At 45.3% G+C, this 24,565-nt stretch overlaps 1 protein-coding gene across 3 annotated transcripts in view; it reads left to right on the top strand.

Moving 5' to 3' along the window:
* GLIS1 (GLIS family zinc finger 1) overlaps positions 1-24,565 on the top strand; it is a 245,779-nt gene that overhangs the window by 127,697 nt on the left and 93,517 nt on the right. For all 3 annotated transcript variants that reach the window (XM_081485221.1, XM_081485219.1, XM_081485220.1), the window contains exon 3: positions 23,260-23,437. In XM_081485221.1, the coding sequence (XP_081341347.1) occupies positions 23,260-23,437 (178 nt within the window). The remainder of the gene's footprint in view (positions 1-23,259; positions 23,438-24,565) is intronic.

Consider the following 24,565-nt stretch of genomic DNA (forward strand, 5'->3'; position numbering starts at 1 on the left):
CTTGGATGAAAGATTTAGCACAGTGCTCTGCCCTGTAAAGTCCAGACACAACACTTACATCATATGGTAAGGGATCTTGGGGCCGATCCTCAGAGTGCCTGGGAGCAGCCAACCATGTAGGAAGAGGGTGGCAGAATCAGGGAAGGCTTCATAGAGGCAGTGACCATGCTGGAGGAAGGATAAGGGAAGGCAGATGTGCTCCCTCATCCTTGTGCAGGAAAGAGGGATGGATTTCAGTCCTGGCACAGACCCATCCCAGAGTCTTTTCCTTTGAAGGGTCCAGGTCACTCACCAGACTCTGGGCTCCTGAGGGAGACACCAATGTCTGGCTCACCTCTGTGTCCTCGTGCCCAGGCCTGGCACACATAGGAGCGCAGGATTGGAGGGTGGACCGGTGCTGTCTTCAGCCTATTTCTGAGAAAGCCGTGGATTCCTTTGGGAAGTGGCAGGCATGTCAGGCAGTGAGGAGTCCTGAATGCCAGGGCCGGTGGGAGGGAGAAGTCAGGGTCCTATTTAAGACCAGCCCCTCCTCTGGGTAATGAAGCCTCTTGAGAGGGCATTCACGATCGCTCTCTGGGGTAAGAAGAGAACAGGAACATTTAGAGACACCTCCAGTCCACTCCTCCTGTTTCACAGCAAAGGCAACTGAGACCTAGGGACTGGGGGCTGCTCAAGACATGTAGTGAGTCTTCTGGGAATCCCAGAATGCTGGGTTGGCCTTCCCTGCCCATCAGGCCTTTCTTTGGACTCTTGACCTGAAGTATGGGAAGAGGGGTCGGGACTCAACTCAGGGGCAACTGGACCAAACTCGCAAGCACTGATTCATTCATACTGGGTGAGAACCCAGCTCCCTCCTCATGGAGTGAAATGGGAACCCGTGCTCCTTCCTCATCGACAATGCATGTTGATGGCATGTCCCTGAATGGGCTGTGCCATCAGCCATATCTTCCTAGACCCTTGTAGCCTCAAACATCAGAGTAGGGTGGACCTGCATGCATGGGGCAGCCTGGAGCAGAGCCCAGGCCAGGCCAGGGCTGAACCTGCAGTCTCTCAGCCCCTCACCGAGGCCTGCTCCTGTTTGGAATGAAAACACCGCTAGGTGCTGCTTCATGTTCCCTCCAACATGTTTTTGGAAATGTTCCTTATGTTTCCATCTCCCACCTCTCCAGGGAAATCAGTGGGTTTCAGCTAGTAAAGCTGTAATGGCTGGAGTGGGGGTCTGTGGCCTGGCCAGCACCCTCCCTGCTCCCTACTCCCATCACGGGCCCGCCTCTTAGAGAAAAGGCCTCCGTCTGTCTACATTTTCAAGGTAGCAGAGGTTCAAGTGTCACTCAAGGCCTTGTTCAGCTCCCCTCTGATGTGTTGCCTGCATTTGTCCTTCAGACTGTCATTTGACGTGCTTAAACGTGGGCCACACACACCAGTGCAAAGTGAGCTGTTATGGGGGCCTCATGGGGCTGTGGTCGTGCAGAGCAAGTAGTGATGGATGCTCAGCTTGGCTGGGGGATGGCAAGGGCAAGGGCGGTACTTACGGGGCAGGTCTGGGGAGCTGTGGGCAGCTGGGTGCAGCTGTCTTCTGACAGTGTGTGTTGGGAACCTTTGAGAAAGGGGCTGGACAATGGGAATGAATAGAAGGTACAAGCTTAGGTGCTGCCTGGCTTAGGCACTCAGAGGGTATCTTGTGGGGTAGTGGGAGCCATGGAAGGTTAGGAGCAAGGGGAAAACCAGACGGATTTTTGTCCTTTGGGAAGATCACCCTGGCTGGAGTGGAGTGGCTGCGTCACATCCAGGTGAAAGATGGTGGTGGTTTGAACTGAGGCAAGATCGGTGAGGATGGAGAGGAAGGATGGACTGAGAGCTGTCAAGTGAGGGGCATGTGGGCTGAGGGAGCGGAAGGAACTGGGTCAGGGGCACAGCAGAAGAGGAAGGTGTGGTGTGGGGGAGGAAGGGAGCAGGGAAGTGAGCTTGCTCCCAGGGTCTCAAGCCCCGGACTCTGCTCCCAGGCCTGGAAGACTCACCTGCCCGAGACTCTCTGTCTGACCTGCCTCTCCTGGGCCTTTCAGGGTCAGCCTGACACCCCCTGCCTCCTCCTGCCACCTCCTGGCCTCTGGCACAGGGCCTGGGCTGCCCACTTGCCTTCCCTGGAGAGCCCAGGTGGGAACTGTGAGCCTGCCTTCCTGGGCTCCTTTTGGGCTCAGGGCTCTCTGCGTGTCAGTGAAGCCAGAAACAGGTCTTCAGGGCTGCAGAGTCAGACATCCCTGGCCAAATCCCAGCCCCCATGCTCACCCCACTGTGTGACTTTGGAGGACGCCTCCCTTTCCCCATCTGGAAAACGAGGAGTTGGCCTGGTCAGTGGTTCTCAGCGCTTCCTCTTTCTAACAGGACCCTCTTTGTACTGCCTCCTTTATGGTCTTAAAATGAAATCTGTAGATAATGGAACCCGTTAGCACCAAAAGTTCTTACAAATTCCATATGATATTTCAACTGTATCATAAAGGAGAAATGAAATGGAAGAAACCCTTAAGTCATCTGTGGTTCCCCATATAAGCGCCCAGAGAAGTTGCCAGTCACTCACACCTGGCATCCCTGACCAGACCTGCCAGCTACAGATGCAGAGACGTCACAAGCGGAGTGACTGAGACTGACGTCACTTTCTGAACTGGTGAACAACTGGTCAAGTTCCAAACAAAACACAGTACCAGCTTTCCTCCGTTTACGTGGTGGTTCCATTCCTGGAAAATTCAGTATATGTTAAAAGCATGAAAAAAGTAATACTTTGTGTTTGTGTGTAAAATGGGGCTGTGTTTTAGACTTAGATGACCAGGTTGCTTGTTTACAGCTATTTTGAATGTCTGGAAGCATATTCACAAGTTAGTGTAGGGCTAACCCACCTGGGCAGTGAGTTAGCTCTTCCCTGGTTCCTCCCGACTAAATGACAGTGACTCCCAGCCTTTGTGACACCAGATCTCCCCCCAGTGATTTTCAGTGTGCCCCCCTGGGGTGGAACCTCCACTCTGGAGAAACCTTATGGCAATGATGACTGTGGGCAGGTACCTTGTGCCCTGATGGATGAGGGTGCAGATTGGAGCACTGGCTGTAGGTCCTCGAAGAGGGCACAGGAGGAGAGCGGAAAGCCCTGTGGGTTACAGCTGATCAGGGAGGGCTTCCTGGAGGAGGGACCCTGGGAGCTGAGTGGTTTCAGCACTGGGTCCCAGGACAGGGGATTTTTCACAAGCGTAAGTAACTTCTATGACTTCCTTACTAGGCTTTGCCAGCCTTTCTGTCCACACTATGGAACAAATGATCTTTCCTAACAGTCTAGAAATTCTGAGCCTCTCTGAGGTATAAGGAACCATTTCACTGCTCCATGTGGCATCTCTGAATGTACTCTCTACTGAAGGTTGGGGCATCTTCCGCAGCATGGTGGTATTTTTTTTTCAGTTAAAACAACTGATCCTTCCCCAAGAGATCTGAGAAGAGGGAGAGGATTTTACGGTGCTGATATCTTGCATGCCCTGACCCGCCTGCAGCCACCTGAAGCTGGGTTATTTTCCCTCATTGGCTGTGTATCTTCCTTCTTGCTTTATAGATACTTTTAGCAGTTTGGATGGACATTTCATCTGTTGGGGGAAAAACTGATAATGAGCATAGGAGTTAACTAATTAGCTTGCTTTAAGAGGAGGGAGTTTTTTTAAAAAAGGCCAAATATGAAATAATAAATATATGCCTGACATAAACATTTATGGTCTTGTATTTACTGAAAAAACACAGATGGAATATGTTTGTCTTCAATAAGTTTTTATCGATTTTAACAGCCTTTTCCCCTGGATTTCTTGTCATCCATTACTCTCCAGTTTGGGCCTTGGACAAAAACAAAGGGTTTTTGGTAACCATAACTGTTGCTCTCTGATGGTTCAGGCCAGGCAGGGACTCGTGTGGTGTTCAGGGCACCCTAGGAAGTGGCGGGCCTTCTGATTGAGAAACATAGGGATTATACAACCTTGCAATCAGTGTATCTCCTTATGCCTGATCTGTAACATCATAGAATATTCAGTTCAGTTCAGTTCAGTTCAGTTGCTCAGTCGTGTCCGACTCTTTGTGACCCCATGAATCGCAGCACGCCAGGCCTCCCTGTCCATCACCAACTCCCAGTGTCTACCCAAACCCATTTCCATCGAGTCAGTGATGCCATCCAACCATCTCATCCTCTGTCGTCCCCTTCTCCTCCTGCCCCCAATCCTACCCAGCATTAGGGTCTTTTCCAATGAGTCAACTCTTCGCATGAGGTGGCCAAAGTATTGGAGTTTCAGCTTCAACACCAGTCCTTCCAATGAACACCCAGGGCTAATCTCCTTTAGGATGGACTGGTTGGATCTCCTTGCAGTCCAAGGGACTCTCAAGAGTCTTCTCCAACACCACAGTTCAAAAACATTAATTCTTCGGCGCTCAGCCTTCTTCACCGTCCAACTCTCACATCCATGCATGACCACTGGAAAAACCATAGCCTTGATTAGACAGACTTTTGTTGGCAAAATAATGTCTCTGCTTTTAAATATGCTATCTAGATTGGCCATAACCTTCCTTCCAAGGAGTAAGCGTCTTTTAATTTCATGGCTGCAATCACCATCAGCAGTGATTTTGGAGCCCAAAAAAATAAATTCTGACACTGTTTCCACTGTTTCCCCATCTATTTCCCGTGAAGTGATGGGACCAGATGCCATGATCTTAGTTTTCTGAACGTTGAGCTTTAAGCCAACTTTTTCACTCTCCTGTTTCACTTTCATCAAGAGGCTCTTTAGTTCTTCACTTTCTGCCATAAGGGTGGTGTCATCTGCATATCTGAGGTTATTGATATTTCTCCCGGCAATCTTGATTCCAGCTTGTGTTTCTTCCAGCCCAGCGTTTCTCATGATGTACTCTGCATATAAGTTAAATAAGGAGGGTGACAATATACAGCCTTGACGTACTCCTTTTCCTATTTGGAACCAGTCTGTTGTTCCATGTCTAGTTCTAACTGTTGCTTCCTGACTAATATTAGAACCATAGTAATTAAAATGCTTAGCTGTATATAATTGCATCATCTCAGAATGAGAGAATCATGGAACTTTAGAATCCCAGATGTGTGGAAATCTCTAATCTTAAATTTTGGAACCACGATGACTCAGTATGATGAAATGTAGAGTCTGAGAATTTTAGAGGATATCAGAGTTTATTTACTAGACCACCCTTCCCCCACCCCTGGGAAATACATGACTATGCTGAATATGTGCCATGCTTTCTTCTGGCAGCCTTTGGGTCCCTGCTTTGTGTTGCTGCTTCCTCACTCATTCAAGTTGAAATCTGGTGTGTGTGTGTGTGTGTGTTTTTCCTTGGGAACTCTAGCAGTCATTTACATCTAATGTGCTGTGCTGTGCTAAGAGCTTCAGTCATGTCATGTCTGACTCTTTATGACCCTATGGACCGGGGCCCACCAGGCTCCTCTGTCCATGGGATTCTCCAGGCAAGAATACTGGAGTGGGTTGCCATCCCTCCTTCAGGGGATCTTCCTGACGCAGGGATTGAACCTGGGTCTCCTATGTCTCCTGCGTTGGCAGGCTGGTTCTTTACCACTAGCATCACCTGGGAAGCCCACATCTAGTGTAGGTACAGCCTTTCCAGGGAAGGATCTGAGAGGAGGGGGAGGAGGGTGGGAGGTGGGAGGCTGTGAGACTGCAGGAGGAGCTGGGAGGGAACAGAGGTTCCTGCAGAGCAGCACGAGGAGAGGAAGCCCTGGGTCCTGAGGACTCCCCGGGCTGTGCATCCCTCTTGTCAGCTGTCTTATGTCTTGTGAAAGCTCCTGTCTCCTTAGGGCTGTCATCTTCTGTAAACCTTCAACAGGAAGGGTACTCAGGGGTCCTCTGGGCCAGCATCTGAGAGTACCCACTCTCCCCCTGCCCTGGAATTGCTGGTGGTGGACTGGAAGGGACGGGACCTGTTCACACACCCGTGTGCTGGAGTATGGCCTGTGCCAAGTCAGGGGCCGCAGTCTATCCCAGCTCTGTCTTTGGTGTATTCTCAAGGATGGATTTTGGCACAGTCTTTTCAGTTATTGAAACAATATGAAATATTTTGAAATATGTAATACAGCGATTTTAAAATATTTTAAAATTTATGTACAGTAAAAAAAATCACTAAAAAATAGTGTGTGTGTGAACAGTTTTGTGAGTTTTGACAAATGCAGTTATGTTATCACCATTACAGTAAGGAATCAGAGTAATGCACTCAATCCAAAAAGGAATGGAAGTTTTAGAAAGCCCTGTTTTGATAAAGCCACCTCTCTCCCTGTAGCTACTCTTTTTCTTTTAAAGTCTTTTTTCAACACGAAACTCAGACATTCTTCCACACTATCAGTCAAGTCTGGTTGCTCTTGCTGGCACCATCCCGTGGCTTTCTGCTACATCAATATGAAACCTGGACCCTCGAACCTTCCCTGGTGGTCCAGTGGTTAGGATGCCATGTGAACATGCAGGGGACTTGGGTTCGATCTCTGATCAGGGAACTAAGATCCCACATGCTGCACTGGGTGTGGCCCAAACAAACAAAAACAAAACAACAGCAACAAAAAGCACAATGAAAAACAAACAAACCTGGAGCCTCAGCAGGACTCTCAAGATCCTGCAGGTCAGCCCAGCTTCCCCATCACCCGTCTCTCTCATCCTTGCTTGCTAGGCTCCAGTCACACCTGGCCTTCTTGTGTTCCTACTCCGGAGAACACTCCTGCCTTGGGGCCTTTGTACCTGCTTCTCCCTATGTGAAAGCTCTTCCCCTAGGTGTCCGCGTGGCTCCCTCCTTCCTTTCACCAAACCTCTGTGCAGATGTCCATCTCTCGGAGGAACCTACCCCAACTGTCCTCATCTCTTTGCACTTTCTGGCTTGTTATCTGTAATTTAATTCACATTTATCCCCACTTGATATTGTAGTGTACATTTATGTTTTGACTTTTGAAATTGTCATCTCTATGATCCAAATGTCAGCACCATAAGAATAGAGATTTTCCTGCCTTGTTCATCACTGCATTCCTGTGCCTCGTCCTGGCACAGAGTCTGCATTCAGTAGACATATGTTAAATAGTGAATGATTAATATTTGATGTATTGATTTTCTATTTTTTTTACTATTCAAGTTAATTTCATGTTCATGGAATTTTGAATCTTCTTCTTTTAATATAATTCTTAAAAGTTATTTTTCTTTGTAATTAAACCCTTTGGTAAATCCAATAAAACCCATGATAAGATACCTTGCAATAAGATGCCTTCATATAAAACATGAGTGGCCATTGTCTGTTGCTCCTGTTTTCTGTCCAGCCTCTTCACAAGAGAGTTCTTCTTTTCTCTGGAGGTTACAAGGGATTATGGGTTTAGGAAGTTACTGCCTCCTAACCATTTGAGGTTTTCTTAGCTCCTCATGTACGGTGTACTTTGTGATAACTGGGATGTTTCTGACATTTCTAATAAATGAAAACATCTTTCCCCACATATTAACTGGAAAATCCACCAAAAATACCATTTTAAACTCAACTGTAGAATAACAGAGCTCTGCATTTTAAAGTAATTAAAGATTGTGGACCACCCTTAATTGCATTATGATGGAATTTTACTATATTTAACAGCTACATAAAATTTCCACTGAGTAACTTTACTATAGTTTATGTAATCATTTTTCTATTTATTGGATATACAGGCTATATCCTATTCTTTTCTATTATAAATGAGCTTGAAACTGTTAAATTAACATATATTTTTTTAAAGTGAGAATACCCAGAGTGGTGAGAGTAGAAGGAAACAGGTATTTTCTTGTACTACTGATGGTATATAATTGATGTATTCCTTTTGGAAAGAAGTGTGAACAGCAGACAGCAAAGTTCTTTAAAATTTTGCATATCCTTTGACTCAGCAGTTTCACATTTAGAAATTTATTCTAAAACTATAAATATGGGTGGACATGAAAACAGGTCTATAAGGACATTCATTATGTGACTGTTTCAGTTTTAACCTTTTAAAACAACATTAATCCTAACTATGGAGGGTAGATTATATAAAGTATGTACAATCATATAATGGAATACTATGCAGTCATTAAAATCATATGTTGGAAGGGGCTTTTTGCAAAGATTGAGGGCAGGAGGAGAAGAGGGAAACAGAGGATGAGATGGTTGGATGGCATCACCAACTCAATGGACATGAGTTTGAGCAAGCTCCAGGAGACAGTGAAGGATAGGGAAGCCCGGCATATTGCATTCTGTGGGGATGCAAAGAGTTGGACGTGATTTAGCGACTAAACAACAACATAGCAAATAAGCTTATATCAGACTAACTTTTACTCTGAATAAAATGTGAAACCCAACTGTTTGAAGGCATCAAGAACTACCAAAACAACCAGGGCTTAAGGGACCAACACCCTGAAGAGAAAGGAATTATGCTGAGGTGGCTTTGACACTGTGCCATTTCTTCCTTTCAGGCATTTGCCATTGCAAATTGTATAGGATGAGCTGAACGGAGCTTTCTGCAGCTTTACAATGCTGGAGATGCAAAAAGGGGAGTTTAGAGCCACCCACCGAAGTAGGCAAATTTTGAGGGGCCAAGATGCCATGGAGATAGTGTCAAAAGATGAGTTGAGCATTCAGTGTTGCTTTTCCTTCCAAGATATTTGTTGATTCTTAAGTGGCATAAGCTCGTGTGGCTGAGAAATCGACAGTGTGGCAGTTAGGTGACTGAGGAACTAAGAAAAGTTTTCGACAGCCTCAAATTCTGGGAAATTATATTGAAGTTCAGTGTCAACCCAGGAAGAGGAGTCCTGCCATCCCAAGCTTTCAGCTGGGGTCTCTGAAGGGCAGCATCCCAGGTGAAAGGATGAACCAGAAAGAGAGCAACCTTTACAAAACCTAAAGCCCAGCTTTAAAACAGTGAAATTCTAGGCTGGATAAAGATGATCTTCCCCTTTTTTAACTGCGTTTGAGAAACAAAAAGAAATTCTCTCTGGAGGAAAATTTCATTTGGAGCCTGTACAAATTTCATACACTATGTTGGATTCAGTCAGAAATTACCAGGGATACAAGGAGGCAGGACCAATGGGGGGAAAACATACAAAAACAGACTCACAGGTGGTCCACATGTTGGATCTATTGGATATAGGATTTAAAATAACTGTGATTAATGTGATAGATTACCAAATGGAGAATTTCAGGAGATATCTGAAAGCTATAAAAATTAATCAAACAGAAAACTTCAAACTAAAAAACAACAAAAAATTTAAGAACTCAAAAGATGGATTTAATAGATTTAAAAAATTTTTGTTGGAGTATAGTTGATTTACAATATTGTGTTACTTTCTGCTGTACAGCAAAGTGAATCAGTTATACATATACATATATCCACTCTTTTTTAGATTCTTTTCCCATATAGGTCATTGCAGAGTATTAAGTAGAGTTCCCTATGCTATACACTAGGTCTTTATTAGTTTTCTATTTTATGTATATTGGATTGGCCAAAAAGTTCCTTTGGTTTTTAAATAAAAATAAGGGACACATTTTTCATTTTCACCAAAAACTTAATTGAACAATGTATTTACCATTTTGTCCCACTACCTTCTGCCATTTTTAAGGCAATTTCATAATTCTATCTTCTGAAAACTTGTTATCTTTTCCAGCAAACAACTATTCCAGGTGCCTTTTACAGTCTTCCAGGCAATTGAAATATTTTCCATTAAGGGAATTTTGTAAAGACCAAAATAAACGGGCATCTGAAGGTGCAATGTCTAGTGAATATGTTGTGTGAATCAGAACTTCCCAGCCAAACTGTAACAGTTTTTGCCTGATCATCAAATAAACAATGCCATATTGTGTTATCCAGATGGAAGATTCTGAGTTTTCTGTTGACTAATTCCAGACGCTTTTTGTAAGTGCTGCTTTCAGTTGGTCTAACTGGGAGCAATATTTGTTGGAATTAATCGTTTGGTTTTCTGGAAGGAACTCATAATAGAAGGAGGACTCCTTTCCAATCCCACCATATACACAACATCACCTTCTTTTGATGAAGGTCAGCCTTTGGTGTGGTTGGAGGTGATTAATTTCGCTTGGGCATGATCTCTTCCATTCCACATTAGTGTACAGTATTCATTTTTCATCACCTATCACAATTTGTTTTAAAAAGGGAACGTTTTCCTTATATTTCAGTAGAGAATCACATGTGGAAATACGGTCAAGAAGGTTTTTTTTTAGCTTAACTTACAGTGAAAGTCGCTCAGCCATGTCTGACTTTTTGCGACCCCATGGACTATACAGTCTATGGAATACTCCAGGCCAGAATACTGGAGTGGGTAGCCTTTCCCTTCTCCAGGGGATCTTCCTAACTCAGGGGTCAAACCCAGGTCTCCTGCATTGCAGGCGGATTCTTTACCAGCTGAGCCACCAGGGAAGTCCAAGAATACTGGAGTGGGTAGCCTATCCCTTCTCCAGGGGATCTTCCCAACCCAGGAATCAAACTGGGGTCTCCTGCATTGTAGGTGGATTCTTTACCAGCTGAGCTACCAGGGAAGCCCCCCACTTAAATTATGTGAAACCCAAACATCAAAGTGATTAACATAGCCAAGTTGGTGCAAATGCTTTTCAGCGCTTGATTTGGATATTCTGAGTATGTTGGCTATCTCCCCTGTGGTGTAACGTTGATTGTTCTCAGTTATTGTCTTGATTTGATGTTTATCAACTTCGACTGGTCTACCCAACCATGGAGCATCATCCAGGAAGAAATCTCCAGCGCAAAACTTTGCAAACCGTTTCTGACATGTTTAATCAGTCACAGCACCTTCTCCACACACTGCACAAATCTTTTTTTATGTTTCAGTTGTGTTATTACCTTTCTTGAAATAATAAAGCATAATATGCTGAAAATGTTGCTTTCTTTTTTCCATCTTCAATATCAAAAGGGCTACACAAAAATTTACTAATTTTAATGTGTTTTTTAAATGCACATTAGTGTGACAGCTGTCACAATGCAGTCTAACAAATTTGTTTCAAATGAAGTTAAAGACAATTAAGTGCTATTAATACTAGCCTGCTTAGGGAAAAAAACCAAACAAATCTTTTGGTCAACCCAATATCGTTGTGTATATGTCAATCCCAGTCTCCCTATTTATCCCTCCCCCTTCCCCGCCACCCCCCACCCCCAGGTAACCATAAGATTATTTTCTGCATCTATGATTCTATTTCTGTTTTGTAAATAAGTTCATTTGTACCATTTTTTAGAAAAGATTCCACATACAAGCAATATCATACAATATTTCTCCTCTGTCTGGTTTACTTCACTCAGTAAGACCATCTCTAGGTCCATCCATGTTGCTGCAAATGACATTATTTTGTTCTTTTTTATGGCTGAGTAATATTTCATTATGTGTATGTACCACATCTTCTTTATCCATTCCTCTGTTGATGGACATTTAGATTGCTTCCATGTCCTGGCTATTATAAATAGTGCTGCAATGAAGATTGGGGTTCATGTATCTTTTTGAATTTTGATTTTCTCTGGGTATATGCCCAGGATTAGAATTGCTGGATCATATGGGAACTCTAGTTTAATTTTTTAAGGAACCTCCATACTGCTCTCCATAGTATCTATTCCTACCAACAGTTCAAGAGGGTTCCCTTTTTTCCACACCTTCTCTAGCATTTATTGTTCATAGATTTTTTTGATAATGGCTATTCTGACTGGTTTGAGTGATACCTCATTGTAGTTTTGTTTTGCATTTCTCTAATAAATTAGTGATGTAGAGCATATTTTCATGAGCTTTCTGGCCATGTGTTTGTCTTCTTTGAAGAAGTATCTATTTAGATCTGCCCATTTTTGATTGGGTTGTTTGTTTTTTTTGTTATTGAATTGCATGAGCTGTTTGTATATTTTGGAGATTAATCCCTTGTCAGTCGCTATGTTTGCAAATAATTTATCCCATTCTTTGGGATGTCTTTTTGTTTTGTTTATGATTTTCTTTCCTGTGCAAGAGCTTTTAAGTTTAATTTGGTCCCATTTGTTTATTTTTGTTTTCATTTTCATTACTCTAGGAGGTGGATCAAAAAAGATCTTGCTTCAATTTATGTCAGAGAGTGTTTTGCCTGTTTTCCTCCAAGAGTTTTATAGTATCCAGCCTTACATTTAGATTTTAATCCATTTTGAATTTATTTTTGCATATGGTGTTAGGGAGCGTTTCAATTTCATTCTTTTACATGTAGCCGTCCAGTTTTCCCAGCACCACTTATTGAAGAGACTTTTTTTTCTTTATTGCATATTCTAGCCTCCTTTGTCATAGATTAGTTGATGATAGGTGTGTGGGTTTATCTCTGGACTTTCTATCCTTTTCCATTGATCAATACTTCTGTTTTTGTGCCAGTACCATACTGTTCTGATACTTTGTAGTATAGTCTGAAGTTAGGGAATCTGATTCCTCCAGCTCCACTTTTCTTTCTCAAGTTTGCTTTAGCTATTTGGAGTCTTTTGTGCTTCCATACAAATTGTGAAAAATTTTTTTTTGTTCTAATTCTGTGAAAAATGCCATTGGTGATTTGATAGTGATTGTATTGAGTCTGTAGATTGCTTTGGGTAGTACAGTCATAATATTGATTCTTCCAATCCAAGGACATGGTATATCTCTCCATCTGTTTGTTGCATCTTTGATTTTTCATCAGTATCTGGGTATAGGCCTTTTGCCTCCTTGTGTGCATTTGTGCACACTCAGTCATGTCCGACTCTTTGCGAACCCATGGACTGTAGCCCGCTAGGCTCCTCTGTCCTTGGAATTTTCAGGCAAGAATACAGAGTGGGTTGCCATTTCCTCCTCCAAGGGATCTTCCTGACCTCAGGATCAACCTGTGTCTCCTGCAGCTCCTGCATTGGCAGGCAGATTCTTTACCATTGTGCCACCTGGAAAGCCCTAGGATGCCATAATATCTATCAACAAATAGATATCCAGTTTTTGTCATTTGAGCACAATGCCTTGAATAAAGCATCCAATGGACTAAACATCACTGACAGTCATTTTAATCTCAATGTTTTATGTTGATGTGCTTTTTAAAAAAATACTGAGCATTTACTTAACTTTTGTATTGACAGATGTCTGTGTTGAGTCCATTGCATATCATTTGTATAATTCAATATTCATAGGGCACAAATGCATCACAAGATATGTTTTGCAGTAAAAGACAAAATGAAGACATGGTCCCTGCTCAGAAGGCTTACATCTGAAAGGCATTAAGATTCAGGGGCTATACTATAGGAACAGAAAACTTTATAAAAGATTTTCACATGAAAGATTTCCAAGTCTTTGGTGATAATCAATGGAATGCCTTAATGAAGGTTTTGGAATGGGAATTAAAGAGAAGGTACATATTTGAATACTGTCAGAAAAGACCGATGTGGTTTGTTGGATATAATGAACAAGTGATTCTCAGCTGATGGCAAGGAAATAATTCCCTGGGTATCAGAATACTTTGGGCTGTAACAAAAACACAATGATTTTTCAAAATAAGATGGTACCTTCTGCCTTTGATTAAATTTCATTTCATTTATTTGAAAAATTAAGCTAACATTGAAGGATTGCCTCCTTAGGTAGGGTTAGTCCTAGGTATTTTATTCTTTTATGTGATGGTAGATGGGATTATTTCCTTAATTTATTTTTCTGATCTTTTATTGTTAGTGTATAGGAATACAAGAGATTTCTGTGTATTAATTTTGTGTACTAAAACTTCACTGAATTCATTGATGAGCTCTATTAGTTTTTGGTAACATCATTAGAATTTTTCTGTATAGAGTATCATGTCGTCTGCAAGCAGTCTAAGTCTAAGTCACTTAACTTAGACTTCTTCTTCTCCAGTTTGGGTTCCTTTTATTTCTTTTTCTTCTCTGATTGCCATGACTAGGACTTTCAAAACTATGTTGAATAAAAGTGGCAAGAGTGGACATCCTTATCTTGTTCCTGATCTTAGAGGAAATGCTTTCAGTTTTTCACCATTGAGAATGATTTTAGCTGTGGGTTTGTTGTATATGGTCCTTATTATGTTAAGGTAGGTTCCCTCTCTGCCCACTTTCTGGCTTTCCTGGTGGCTCAGATGATAAAGAATCCTCCTGCAATGCAGTAGATGCGTGTTTGATACCTGGATCAGGAAGATCCCCTGGAGAAGGGAATGGCTACCCGTTCTAGTATTCTTGCCTGGAGAATTCCATGGGCAGAGGAGCCTGACAGACTGCAGTCCATGGGATTGCAAAGAGTCAGACACAACTAAATGATTAACATTTCACTTTCAGGTTCCCTCTATGCCCAGTTTCTGGAGAGTTTTTATCATAGGGACTTAATAGGTTAGATGCTGTTAAAGAGAAGATTGATGAACTGGAAAATAGGTTATTAGACAATATCTAGACAGCACATGAAAGTTAAAAAAGGATGAAAAATTCAGGAAAGAGCATAAAAGAGATATAGAACATAGTGAATAGGTCTAACATACATTGTTGCCTCAGAAAGATAGATAATTGGAAAAAGTAATGTCTGAGTGATGATGGCTAGTAATTTTTCAGTATGGACAATTTTACATGTAGAGGAGTGGAGGCTGCTCTTTCCTTAATGTCAAAGAGAAGTTCCCAGCTTGCATTTCATGCCTATCTCTGAACTAGTCACAGTGGCAGTGTGGCTGGGAAGATTAGAATGTGCTGATTGGTTCAGACTTCTGTACCCTACCCTAAAAATTGCATAAGAACAGAGCAGTGAGAGCAGACGTTTACGTAGTGCCTACTGTGTACCAGGTATACTGTTCTTTGTACTTCACGTTTGGTATGTAAACCCTTTTTAACTACATAAACTGTGGCACAGAGAAGTTAAGTCACTTAACTTAGACAAAGTCACAGCTAGTAAATGGCAAAACAAGGATTCAGACCTCATCAGTTAGACCCTAAAATCTGCACTCTTATCTGCTATGTTATACTTTCTTTCCTTCTCAAGCCCCATAGATAGATGTGGAATTATGGGACCCTACTAGGGTGAGAAAAGGAGAGAATGTGTACTAAATGTTATGGACTGGATGTTTGTGTCGCTCTCCAAATTCAGATGTTAAAGCCCTAACCTATAGTGTGGCTATATTTGGAGATGGGGCCTCTAAGGAAGTAATGAAGGTTAAACGAGGTCATGATGATGAGGCCCTGATCCAGTGGGGTTAGTGTTCTTATAAGAAGAGACACAGAGCATGTGTGTGCTCTCCCTCTCCTCCCCCCTACCTCCATGCAAGCACTAGGAAAGGCCATATGAGGGACATAGTGAGAAGGTGGCTGTCTGCAAGCCAGGAAGAGAGCCCTCACCAGAAACCAAATCAGCGGGAACCTTGATCATGGACTTCCAGCCTCTAGTAACGTGAGAAAATAAATTTCTGTTTTTTAAACCACCCAGTCTATGATATTTTGTAATGTCAGTCCAAGCAGATGCATACAGTAGGAAAGCAATCAGCCTGCATTGACCCTAAATCTCTTAATGACATGGAGCAATGTCCAGGTCAGCACTGCCTTCCAAGTCTGAGAGAGCTGGGCTTTCTTTGTGATTCCACCATTCAACAGATGCATGACCTTGGGCAAGCCACTTACTCTTCCTTTGGAAAATGGCATTAGTAATTCTGGCATGAAAAGAGCCTAGTACTGTGCATTGCACATAATAGGCACTTCATGAACTTTAATATTCATGATGCATTACTAAATTAAAAAGGTGGAATACAAGAAAATAAGCATATCATTCTTCTTTTTGTAAAAAAAAAATTACATGAATACTTAGGAAAATACCACAGAAGTTTATGTGAGGTCATGATTATGTCTGCTCTGGCTTTCTGGTTTATGACCGTTTACATGATGTTTATTTTCTACTTGTTGCCTTTCTAATTTTTCTAATTTTTTAATTTTTTTCTATAGAAAATATGTGCTAATTTGATAACAATAAGAGAGTCTAAGGGACAATTTGGCATATATCTGCTTATACACTTAACCTGCACCTCCACATGCAGCCACCCTTGGGCTGCTCAATTCCTGGCCCTGAATGGGACAGAGTTGCAGGCTTGCTCTGCTTTCTCTGCAGCACCATCCTGAAGTGAGCATGCTCAGGTTTTACTGGCCCGAGTCCCCATAAATCTAGCATAGACTTAAAGGGGAACTTATGGAGTTTTTTGTGATCTAGAGTAAGAGACGCTGGGCGGCCATAAGCCCGGCGTGAGGCCTCAGGCATCAAGCTCTATAGCTCCAGGGGCCCTGGCAAGGTTACAGGCCCCCTGATGGGACCTGCAACACCCCAAGAGAGCTCAGACTTGAGCAGCCCATCCTGCAGGGGTTTTGAAACTGGAGAAAAAGCTCGGATGTCCGCCTTCCTACTTCTCCTCTTTCAGAAGGCCTCATTTCCTGCTGATTTCTAGGCGTTGGGTATGATGAGGTGGGGAAAGAGGGAATGATGAGGCAGCATGGAGGAAGAAGAGCCCCTCTGATGCAGATGCAGCACCAGCTTGGCTTCTGCTGAGCACCCTTAGAGAGCCAGCACTCACCTCCCTGGGCCTGAGAATGGGGTCTGGTGTCCCCTGCTGTCTGGGGCCCCTGGTGCCCCTTCTGCTTGGGCCTGCCACTCCCACTACTCACAAGGGAAAGCTGAGCTTGGAGATGGGGCTGCAGAGCCCAGGGTCAGACTTAAGACTCCGTTGGCCTGAAGCTGCCCTCTGTGGCCACTGGAGTGCACTGCCTGGGAGAACAGGCTGCTGTTGCTGGAGACACATCACCCCAGGGAGGCTGTGACCGTGTATCCCCACCTGTCAAGAAAGTAAGAGGAGACTTTTACTAAAGTACTGCCTACACTGGCACCACACCTCTACATCTATTATCTCATTTACTCCTCACAGCCACCCTTGGAACTGAGATTCTTATTCCTGTTTTACAGATGAAGGAATTGAGGCTCAGAAAAGTAGGGTCAAGCAGCCAGAAAGTTAATAGTGGAGCTAGGACTTCAACCTAGGGAAACAAAACTTGTTCTGTTTCCCCAGGTCACAGTGTCTGACATAAAGTAAGCATGAATGAGAACTTTGGACAATCGTTCTAGCCACCCATTCCCCAGTGTTTCATAGCACCTCCTGTGGGTCTAACCGTGTGCTCAGAGTGAAGGGAATAGCCCTGGTGGGGCCAGGCGTCAAGAGAACCTGCTTGCTGTGTGACTGGGACCAGCCTCGCCCCAGTCCAAGCCCCTGTTTTCTCTTCTGTGTGTGAAGTAAGTTGGACAAAATCATTTGTCAAGATTCACTGACATTCAGCAGTTCTGGAGCTCCAAGACCCTTGTCCTGAAGGATTTCACAGACTCTAGGGGAGGCCGGACTTTAACTGCATGTAAAAGCATCAGTGTGGGGGTATAGATCAGAGTCTTATAGTCCCCATCTTGTGGTGATGTTGTTGAGATTTAGAAATCAAACTGATGCTGAAGCTGAAGCTCCAATACTTTGGCTACCTGACAGGAAGAACCGACTCATTGGAAAAGACCCTGATGCTGGGAACAATTGAAGGTGGGAAGAGAAGGGGACGACAGAGGATGAGATGGTTGGATGGCATCACTGACTCAATGGACATGAGTTTGAACAAGCTCCAGGAGTTGGTGATGGACAGGGAAGCCTGGCGTGCTGCAGTCCATGGGGTCACAAAGAGTTGGACACAACTGAGAGACTGAACTGAACTGAACTGGGGGATCAAACATGTCAAGTATTTGGCAGATGCTAGGTTAGGTGCACCCTAACTGGCAGCTATTTGCAGGGACTGACCTGTGCAGAGGCGGGGGAGCTTGGGGAGAGTGGGAAAGACCAAAGAACACTCCAGAAAGAGATGCACTTCTGCTGAGCTTTGGGGGCCCAGAGGGATTTGGAAGGTGTCAGGCACTCTGAGTGCAGGGCAGAGGAAAATGCAGCATGGCAGTGAAGTGTTGTGGGAGTGGGAGGTAATGCCCAGATAGGGGGTGAGCCCAGGCTGTGGGGACCCCCAAACCAGGCTGAAGGCACCTTCATTTATCAGATGCCACCAAGGGCTGGCCCTGCAGTCAAAGCAGACAGTGGTTTTCATGTCATTAGCTCCCTCCTGTAAAATGCTCCTGTTTTACAGATGTAGAAAGGTCTAATTGTAAAGCCCATCTCTAACTGCTGCACTAGATTGGGGTCAGTATGTTACAGTCCAAGAGCCACACAGCCCAATCTTCTGTTTACATGTTGTCTGTGGCTGCTTTTCACAGTAAAACAGAGTCGAGTAGTTGTGGCAGATAATGTATGGCCTGTAAAGCTTAAAATACATACTGTCTTGCCTATTACAGAGAAAGTTTGCTATCTGAGCCCTGCACTTGCTGTGTGAGCTGGGGCAAATTGTTTGCCCCCTTGGAGCCTCCCTGGCCAACTTCTGAGGGTTGTAGCAAAGCTCATAGGTGATGGCTGTGAAATGTTTTATGGACCGTAAATTGCAGTACCCTATCACTAGCCGGGCACCTGGTGAGCACTAAAAGTCTGCTTGTCCATTAACAAGGAGCAGTCATCATGTAGGCCTTCCTAGACCCAGCCACTGGCTGTTCCTGGGACAAGGAGGTGGCATCTGGGCCTGAGATGCTGAATACATCATTGTCCTTCTCATGCAGACTTGGCAGTTTTCAGTGTAAATTAAAATTCCTGTGGAGTGTCACCTTATATATGGTACCACTTTATAGCCAAGTCATTACGGTAATTTGCAAAATGCTGTGGTGTGTAACTAGAGCCACTTTCTTTGGATTTGCTGGCTGTGACCTCGTTCAGGCTGCCCAGTCCTGCATTTGGTGATAACTCAGCTTTAGGGATTTGTCCTTCTGAGCCTGGTCTCAGGGTCATCAGACCTGACCTTCCCAGGGTCATACTTCTCATATAGGGCCCTGCCTCCAGCCCTGAACTGAAGTCAAAGATAAATGGAAGAAGTAGTTATTATTATCATCACTATTGCTTTTCAAGTGCTTACTGTGAGTTAGGCACCATGGCAAGTGCATTGTGTCCATAATCTCACTTAATTGTCCCCACAATCTTGTGAGGTAGGTGTTAGCACCATTTTACAGATGAGAAAACTGAGACTTGCAGAGGAAACCAAACCAAACTCTTAACCTAGCCCAGAGTATGCCAGTGCAGTTTCTGCTATGGATTTTCTGTGTGACTAAAGCAGGTCCTGACCCTCTCTGAGCCTCAGTTTCTTCATCTATTAGTAAAATAGATTGTCACTCAGTCCCAGGCCTGACATTCTAGGTTTTCTCATCAATTTGCAAAATTAAAGATGATCCTCTCACCCTCCAAGCCTCCAAAGAAGCTTCATTTATGTGGGGAGAGCCAAGTCCGAGATCTGCTTTTGGCTCCCTGTGGTACAGAGGGAGGCATAGCTTCTGGGTGCCAGTCCCTTTTCAGGGTACCCACAGCTACCTCAGGGCAGCGGGGCCAATGTGTCCCTCTCATTACCCTGCCTTCCCAGAGAAGGATGCCACCCCTGCTTCCTGGAGACAGACAGTAAGCCAAGGTAGGCCCTGTGATGCCCTTGGGGACAGAGAGGCTAAATGCCAACAGGCAGGAAGGCAGTGGGAGGGCCCAGGGTTGCAGAATGACAGTAACCACATCTTTCCAGTGGTGGCAGCATCTCTGGGACACAGCCTCTGCTTTAATTTCTAGGTTTTGAGAATGCAGGTGGCCTGGAGCAGAGTCTGGCATGGGTTTGGGGAGACCTGGGTTTGGACTTAGCAATTACCATGTGACCTCGGGTGGCCACTTGCCAGCTCTGGTGCTTATGTCCCTCTGTGAGGTGGGGAGGCCAGTGCTTTCATCAGGGTGCTGCGAGGGTCGCATAAGACCAGGGCTTGAATGGACTTGGTGCCCCGAGCAGTGCCAAACTGTGACCAAGGGGCTCCTTCCTCTCTCCCTCCTTTTATTTAGTGTAGGAATGCTTCTTACTGTGTCCAGTGGAGAAGAAGGCAGTAGTCTCCAATTGTTGGTCTAGTAATGACTGTTTCTTCCCCTGAGAGGTGATGGGTTTATATCTCAACTGAGCCCCTTACTCCCTGTGTGACCTTGGGTAACCCACTAAACTTCTCTGAGTCTTTGTCTGAGATGGAGTGGTCTTACCACCTGGCAGAGTTGTTGCAAAGATTGGAGTTTAGGAGTCATTGTAACGGGTGTACTTTGACTTCCCCAGAGGCTCCGCAACATGATCTTATTGGAGTCAAAGGTGGGGATGCTTGCTTCGGAGTCCACGGTTGTTGATCAGTTGACTGAGAGGCAACAGGACAGGACTTGAGCTTTGAAGTCTGAGGGATCTGGGTTTGTGTTGTGATCCTGCCTCTTACAGACCCCAGTGCCTAGGGGAAGGCACCTAATCTCCAAATCTCAACTTTTCTCATCTGGAAAATGGCTGTAATGAGTCCACCTCACAGGGATGAACGCTTCAAAGAATCAAATGTTCCTGGTAGTCAAATGGGAAGGCCTGATGAATAGGACTTGATACATGCTGGGCTGCCGGGCACCTTCCGGGGCCCTGCCTTCCATCTCTCCACATATCTTCCTGTGGGAAGAAGCAGGTAATCCAGAGGGGGTAGGTTACCCAACTAGCCTGTTGGGTAAAGAATCTCAGAACCACATCCTTGACTCAAAGTCTCTGGAAGAAAGACACTGGCAGAACAGCCCCACGCGATGATGAAGCTGTCTTTGTGCCAAATGCTATTAATGGTCATAAAATTATCCACAATTTTCTGAGGCTCAGTCCCAGGGTTTGCCTCAATGGGACAATAAAATCACAAGCAGAAATGATGTGGGGAAGGCAGAGACCGCCAAGCACAGACAGAGTTAAACAAGTGGCAGCCTGCTCTCATTAACTCAGGCCATTCACATTTGTTACCAGGGATTTCTTTTTAATTAAAAAACAGCCAATTTATTAAAAAATAAGCTTGTGAGGGGCTTGCCAAGCAGCAGCCAAAGCCAGCAGGAGTGAGGTTTCCTCACAGCAGGACGTTGGCCAGTGCTTAGCCTGAGAAAGTGACCAGGGGGCCACTTCTGAGGACATGCTTGTCTGGAGATGCGTCAGCTGCCCTGGGACCTTGAGAGCATTGCATTCTCACCTGCAAACTGTAAAGAGCTTGGCAGGTGAATGCCTGTGTCTGCTGGAGCTTTGGGCACATGGCGAGTTAGCACTGAGGGTCTGGCCTTCTGTGAAAGGGCTGTCTTGGTGGCGAGCAGGGTAGAATTAGGCTTGGGGGAGCTGGATCCTTGAGAATGAGGTTGGACTTTTGTCACTCTGAGAGGCCACTTTTTATTACATAGGGATTAGAATGTGGGGTTTGGGTCTGATGGGCATGAGCCAGAAATCTAGCCCAGACTATTACTAGCTGTGTGATCAAGTGAGCAGTTTAGCCTTCTTGAGCCTCTGCTTTCTCCTCTGTACAATGGGTACAACCCTGATCTCTCCCTGCAAGGGCAGCAAGAGGCCCTGATGAGGCAGTGGAGTGAGGACCCGCGCATACTGCTCAGCAAAGGGTACTTCTCTTGTCCTTGTCCTTACACTTCTGGGCTAATTGTGCACTGATATCAGCTCTTTCCCCATCTTAATGGTTAATCTTGCTCAGTGTTGATAGTCCCCAGACAGTTCTTGGGCCTGTTGTCGTTTAGTCACTAAGTCGTGTCTGACTCTTTTGTGCCCCCATGGATTGTAGCCCTCCAGTCTCCTCCGTCCATGGAATTTCCCAGTCAAGAATACTGGAGTGGGTTTCCATTTCCTTCTCCAGGGGATCTTTCCAACCTAGGAATAGAACCCACATCTCCTGCATCGCAGGAGGATTCTTTACCCCTGAGCCATTGGGAAAGCCCCCCTTGGGCCTGTTAGTAATGTTTTATCACCTCTGTCAGACACTTGTACTTTTCAGAGTGCTGTTTGATGTTAAGAGCACTTTCCACTCCTGGTATCCCACTTACTAGGCACCCACGGTCGCCTAGGGGCTCTGCACCTCAGCTCTCAACACCTGACAGCATCTCTGGAGAACTTGCACGGCTGTCCCCATTTTGTACAGGGGGACTCAGCCTTGGGGAGGGACTTGTCTGAGTCAGAGGCTTGGTTGAGGGCAGGAGGGGCTCACATGGGGCTCACCAGGCCCTGAAGCCGATACCCTTTCCTCCTTAGCATAACTGCCAAATGACTGGGTGGAAAGTTCAGGAAGACAGGCTTCGGATTCACCCTCATCACACTATAAATGAGGAAACCGAGATGCAGAGGGGGCAATGAACATGTAGCAACCATGCCTAACATTTGTTTATACTTTATATAGTTTTTAAGGGCTTTCTGTAGATTTCAAGGGGCTTCCCAGATGGCGGAGAGGTAAAGAATCCACCTGCCAATGCAGAAGCCACAGAAGATGCAGGTTCAGTCCCTGGGTCAGGAAGATCCCCTGGAGTAGGAAATGGCAACCCATTCCAGTAATCTTGCCTGGGGAATCTCATAGACAGAATAGCCTGGCAGACTACAATCCATGGGACTGTAAACAGTTGGACATGATTGAGCATGCACATAGATTTCAAGACTAATTGAGGCACATCTACCTCAGTTTTTCTCCTTAAAAATCCAGGAGTTGGGCACAGCAAGGCCTGTGATAGCCTGTCAAAGAACCATGGAGATAGAGAGGTGTAAATAACTGTGTACTGTGCCTCTGTGGAGTAACGCAATTTGGAGAACAACATGCATTGAGCTTTGGTGATAACAAGAACACATGCTGCTTAGTGAGCACCTCCTCTTTGACCTACAAATGTCGGTGACACTCACCCATTGGGCACCCAGCCCCCGCTGTGGCCATGCATGTTGTCAAATAAGTGCCAGGATCCTAAACTGTCAACTCCAAGAGGCAGGAGTGTGTGTGTCTAGCCCACCATGTTTCCTGCACCTGGAATAGTGTCTGGTACATTGTAAGTGCTGTGTGTTTGTATGAAGATGAACAGTTACCCACTGGAGCTCAGCATCTGCATCTGAGAACTGGGGGTTTTATTACAGACCGCGTTGGAGATTATGGGAATTAATAGGTTTCCCCAGTGCCTGGTACAGCAAAGATTCAGGTATTACTGCTCAAGGGGCTCTGTGCCATGTGTACCCCCAGTGACTGTCCTGTACCCACACCTTCTACAAGCCGTCCCCACTCACTTTATCTCCTCCTGTCTTTCTCTGCATAGTGAACGGGAGCTACGGTCACTGCACTCCAGGCTCGGAGAAGAGTCTGCTGGATCTGGACCTTGCCGAGGGGCCTGGCCCCACCTGCCGCCAGGGCCTGTTCCTCCCTGCAGGAAGCCCGCCACCCCGAGGCCACCCCCTCGCCTGTGAGAGGCTGCTGCATTTCCCCCACCCCAGCAGGTACATGCTCCAGCCTCACGCATCAGCTGCCTTCTGTAGACAGTCCCTAGGCCCCACAGACCTAGGGTCTCCAGACCTCACCTGGCTCATGGGACACACAGGGAAACTGAGGCATGCGAGGGCTAGAGACCAGCTGGAGCCCATGAGGCATGTGGATAGCTCTCTGGTCCAGGCTCCCCACCTCAGCACTGCAGCGCCTCATGAGATGTAGGGATGATCTTACTGAGGTGGGTTCCCCATTGCAGAAGCTGAGATGACTGTTAGAATCAGTCATTTCAGAAGAATAAGATTCAGAGGATGGTAGAGAAGTTGGGGAGGGAGACCCCAGCTCAGGGTTCATGCACACTGTAGTGTCCAGCCCTGGACTGTTCCTGGAGCGGAGAGGAGTTCCTGCATCCAGACGTCTCCTGCCCCAGGAAGCCATTGCCCCACAGAACTCTGCCAGGTAACCATCATTTAATGCTGGCATGTTTCCAGGGATGTGTACCTCTGAACAGATATTCCATCAGATTGCATATTGGGCTGAAGTCCGCCTCCTGAGACTTCTCCAAGGGTCCCAACCCTGTTGCTATGCCCTCTAGTTTGCTGACAGGCAGAGACTAACCCCAGACAGGCCTCTGCACCCACCCACTCAGCCCCAGGGCCCTCATCCACTGCCTGAGGCTGCTCTCCTGGGGCCTGTCTCACTGATCAGAAAGTCTAAAACTGGCCCACTTGCCCGTTTATAGCTGGTTCCTTCACCAATCGTTTATCAAGCCCCAGTTCTGTGCTGGGCATCATGGCTCATGCTGGGGGTGGGGGTGCCTTGGTGAAGGAAGTAAAGATCTCCCCAAGAGTTTACTTTTCAGTGAGAGCTCTATGATGGGAGAGAGTCCTAGTTAGCAAGGGGCTTATTCTTCCCACGTGGAACCATTTTCTTTGAGACTATAGACTCTCTGTGGCTTTCTTTGATATCAGTGAGACTTCTTATTTACATGAGTGTATTAATCTGCTTGTGTAACTCAGTGAAGCTATGAACCATGCATGCAGAGCCACTCAAGAAGGATGGGTAGTAGTGACGAGTTCTGACACAGTGTGATCCGCTGGAGGAGGGAATGGCAAACCGCTCCAGTATTCTTGCTGCGAGAA

This window comes from Giraffa tippelskirchi, chromosome 5 (assembly GCF_054371585.1).
Source record: "Giraffa tippelskirchi isolate mGirTip1 chromosome 5, T2T-mGirTip1v1.2.pri, whole genome shotgun sequence".
Taxonomy (NCBI): domain Eukaryota; kingdom Metazoa; phylum Chordata; class Mammalia; order Artiodactyla; family Giraffidae; genus Giraffa; species Giraffa tippelskirchi.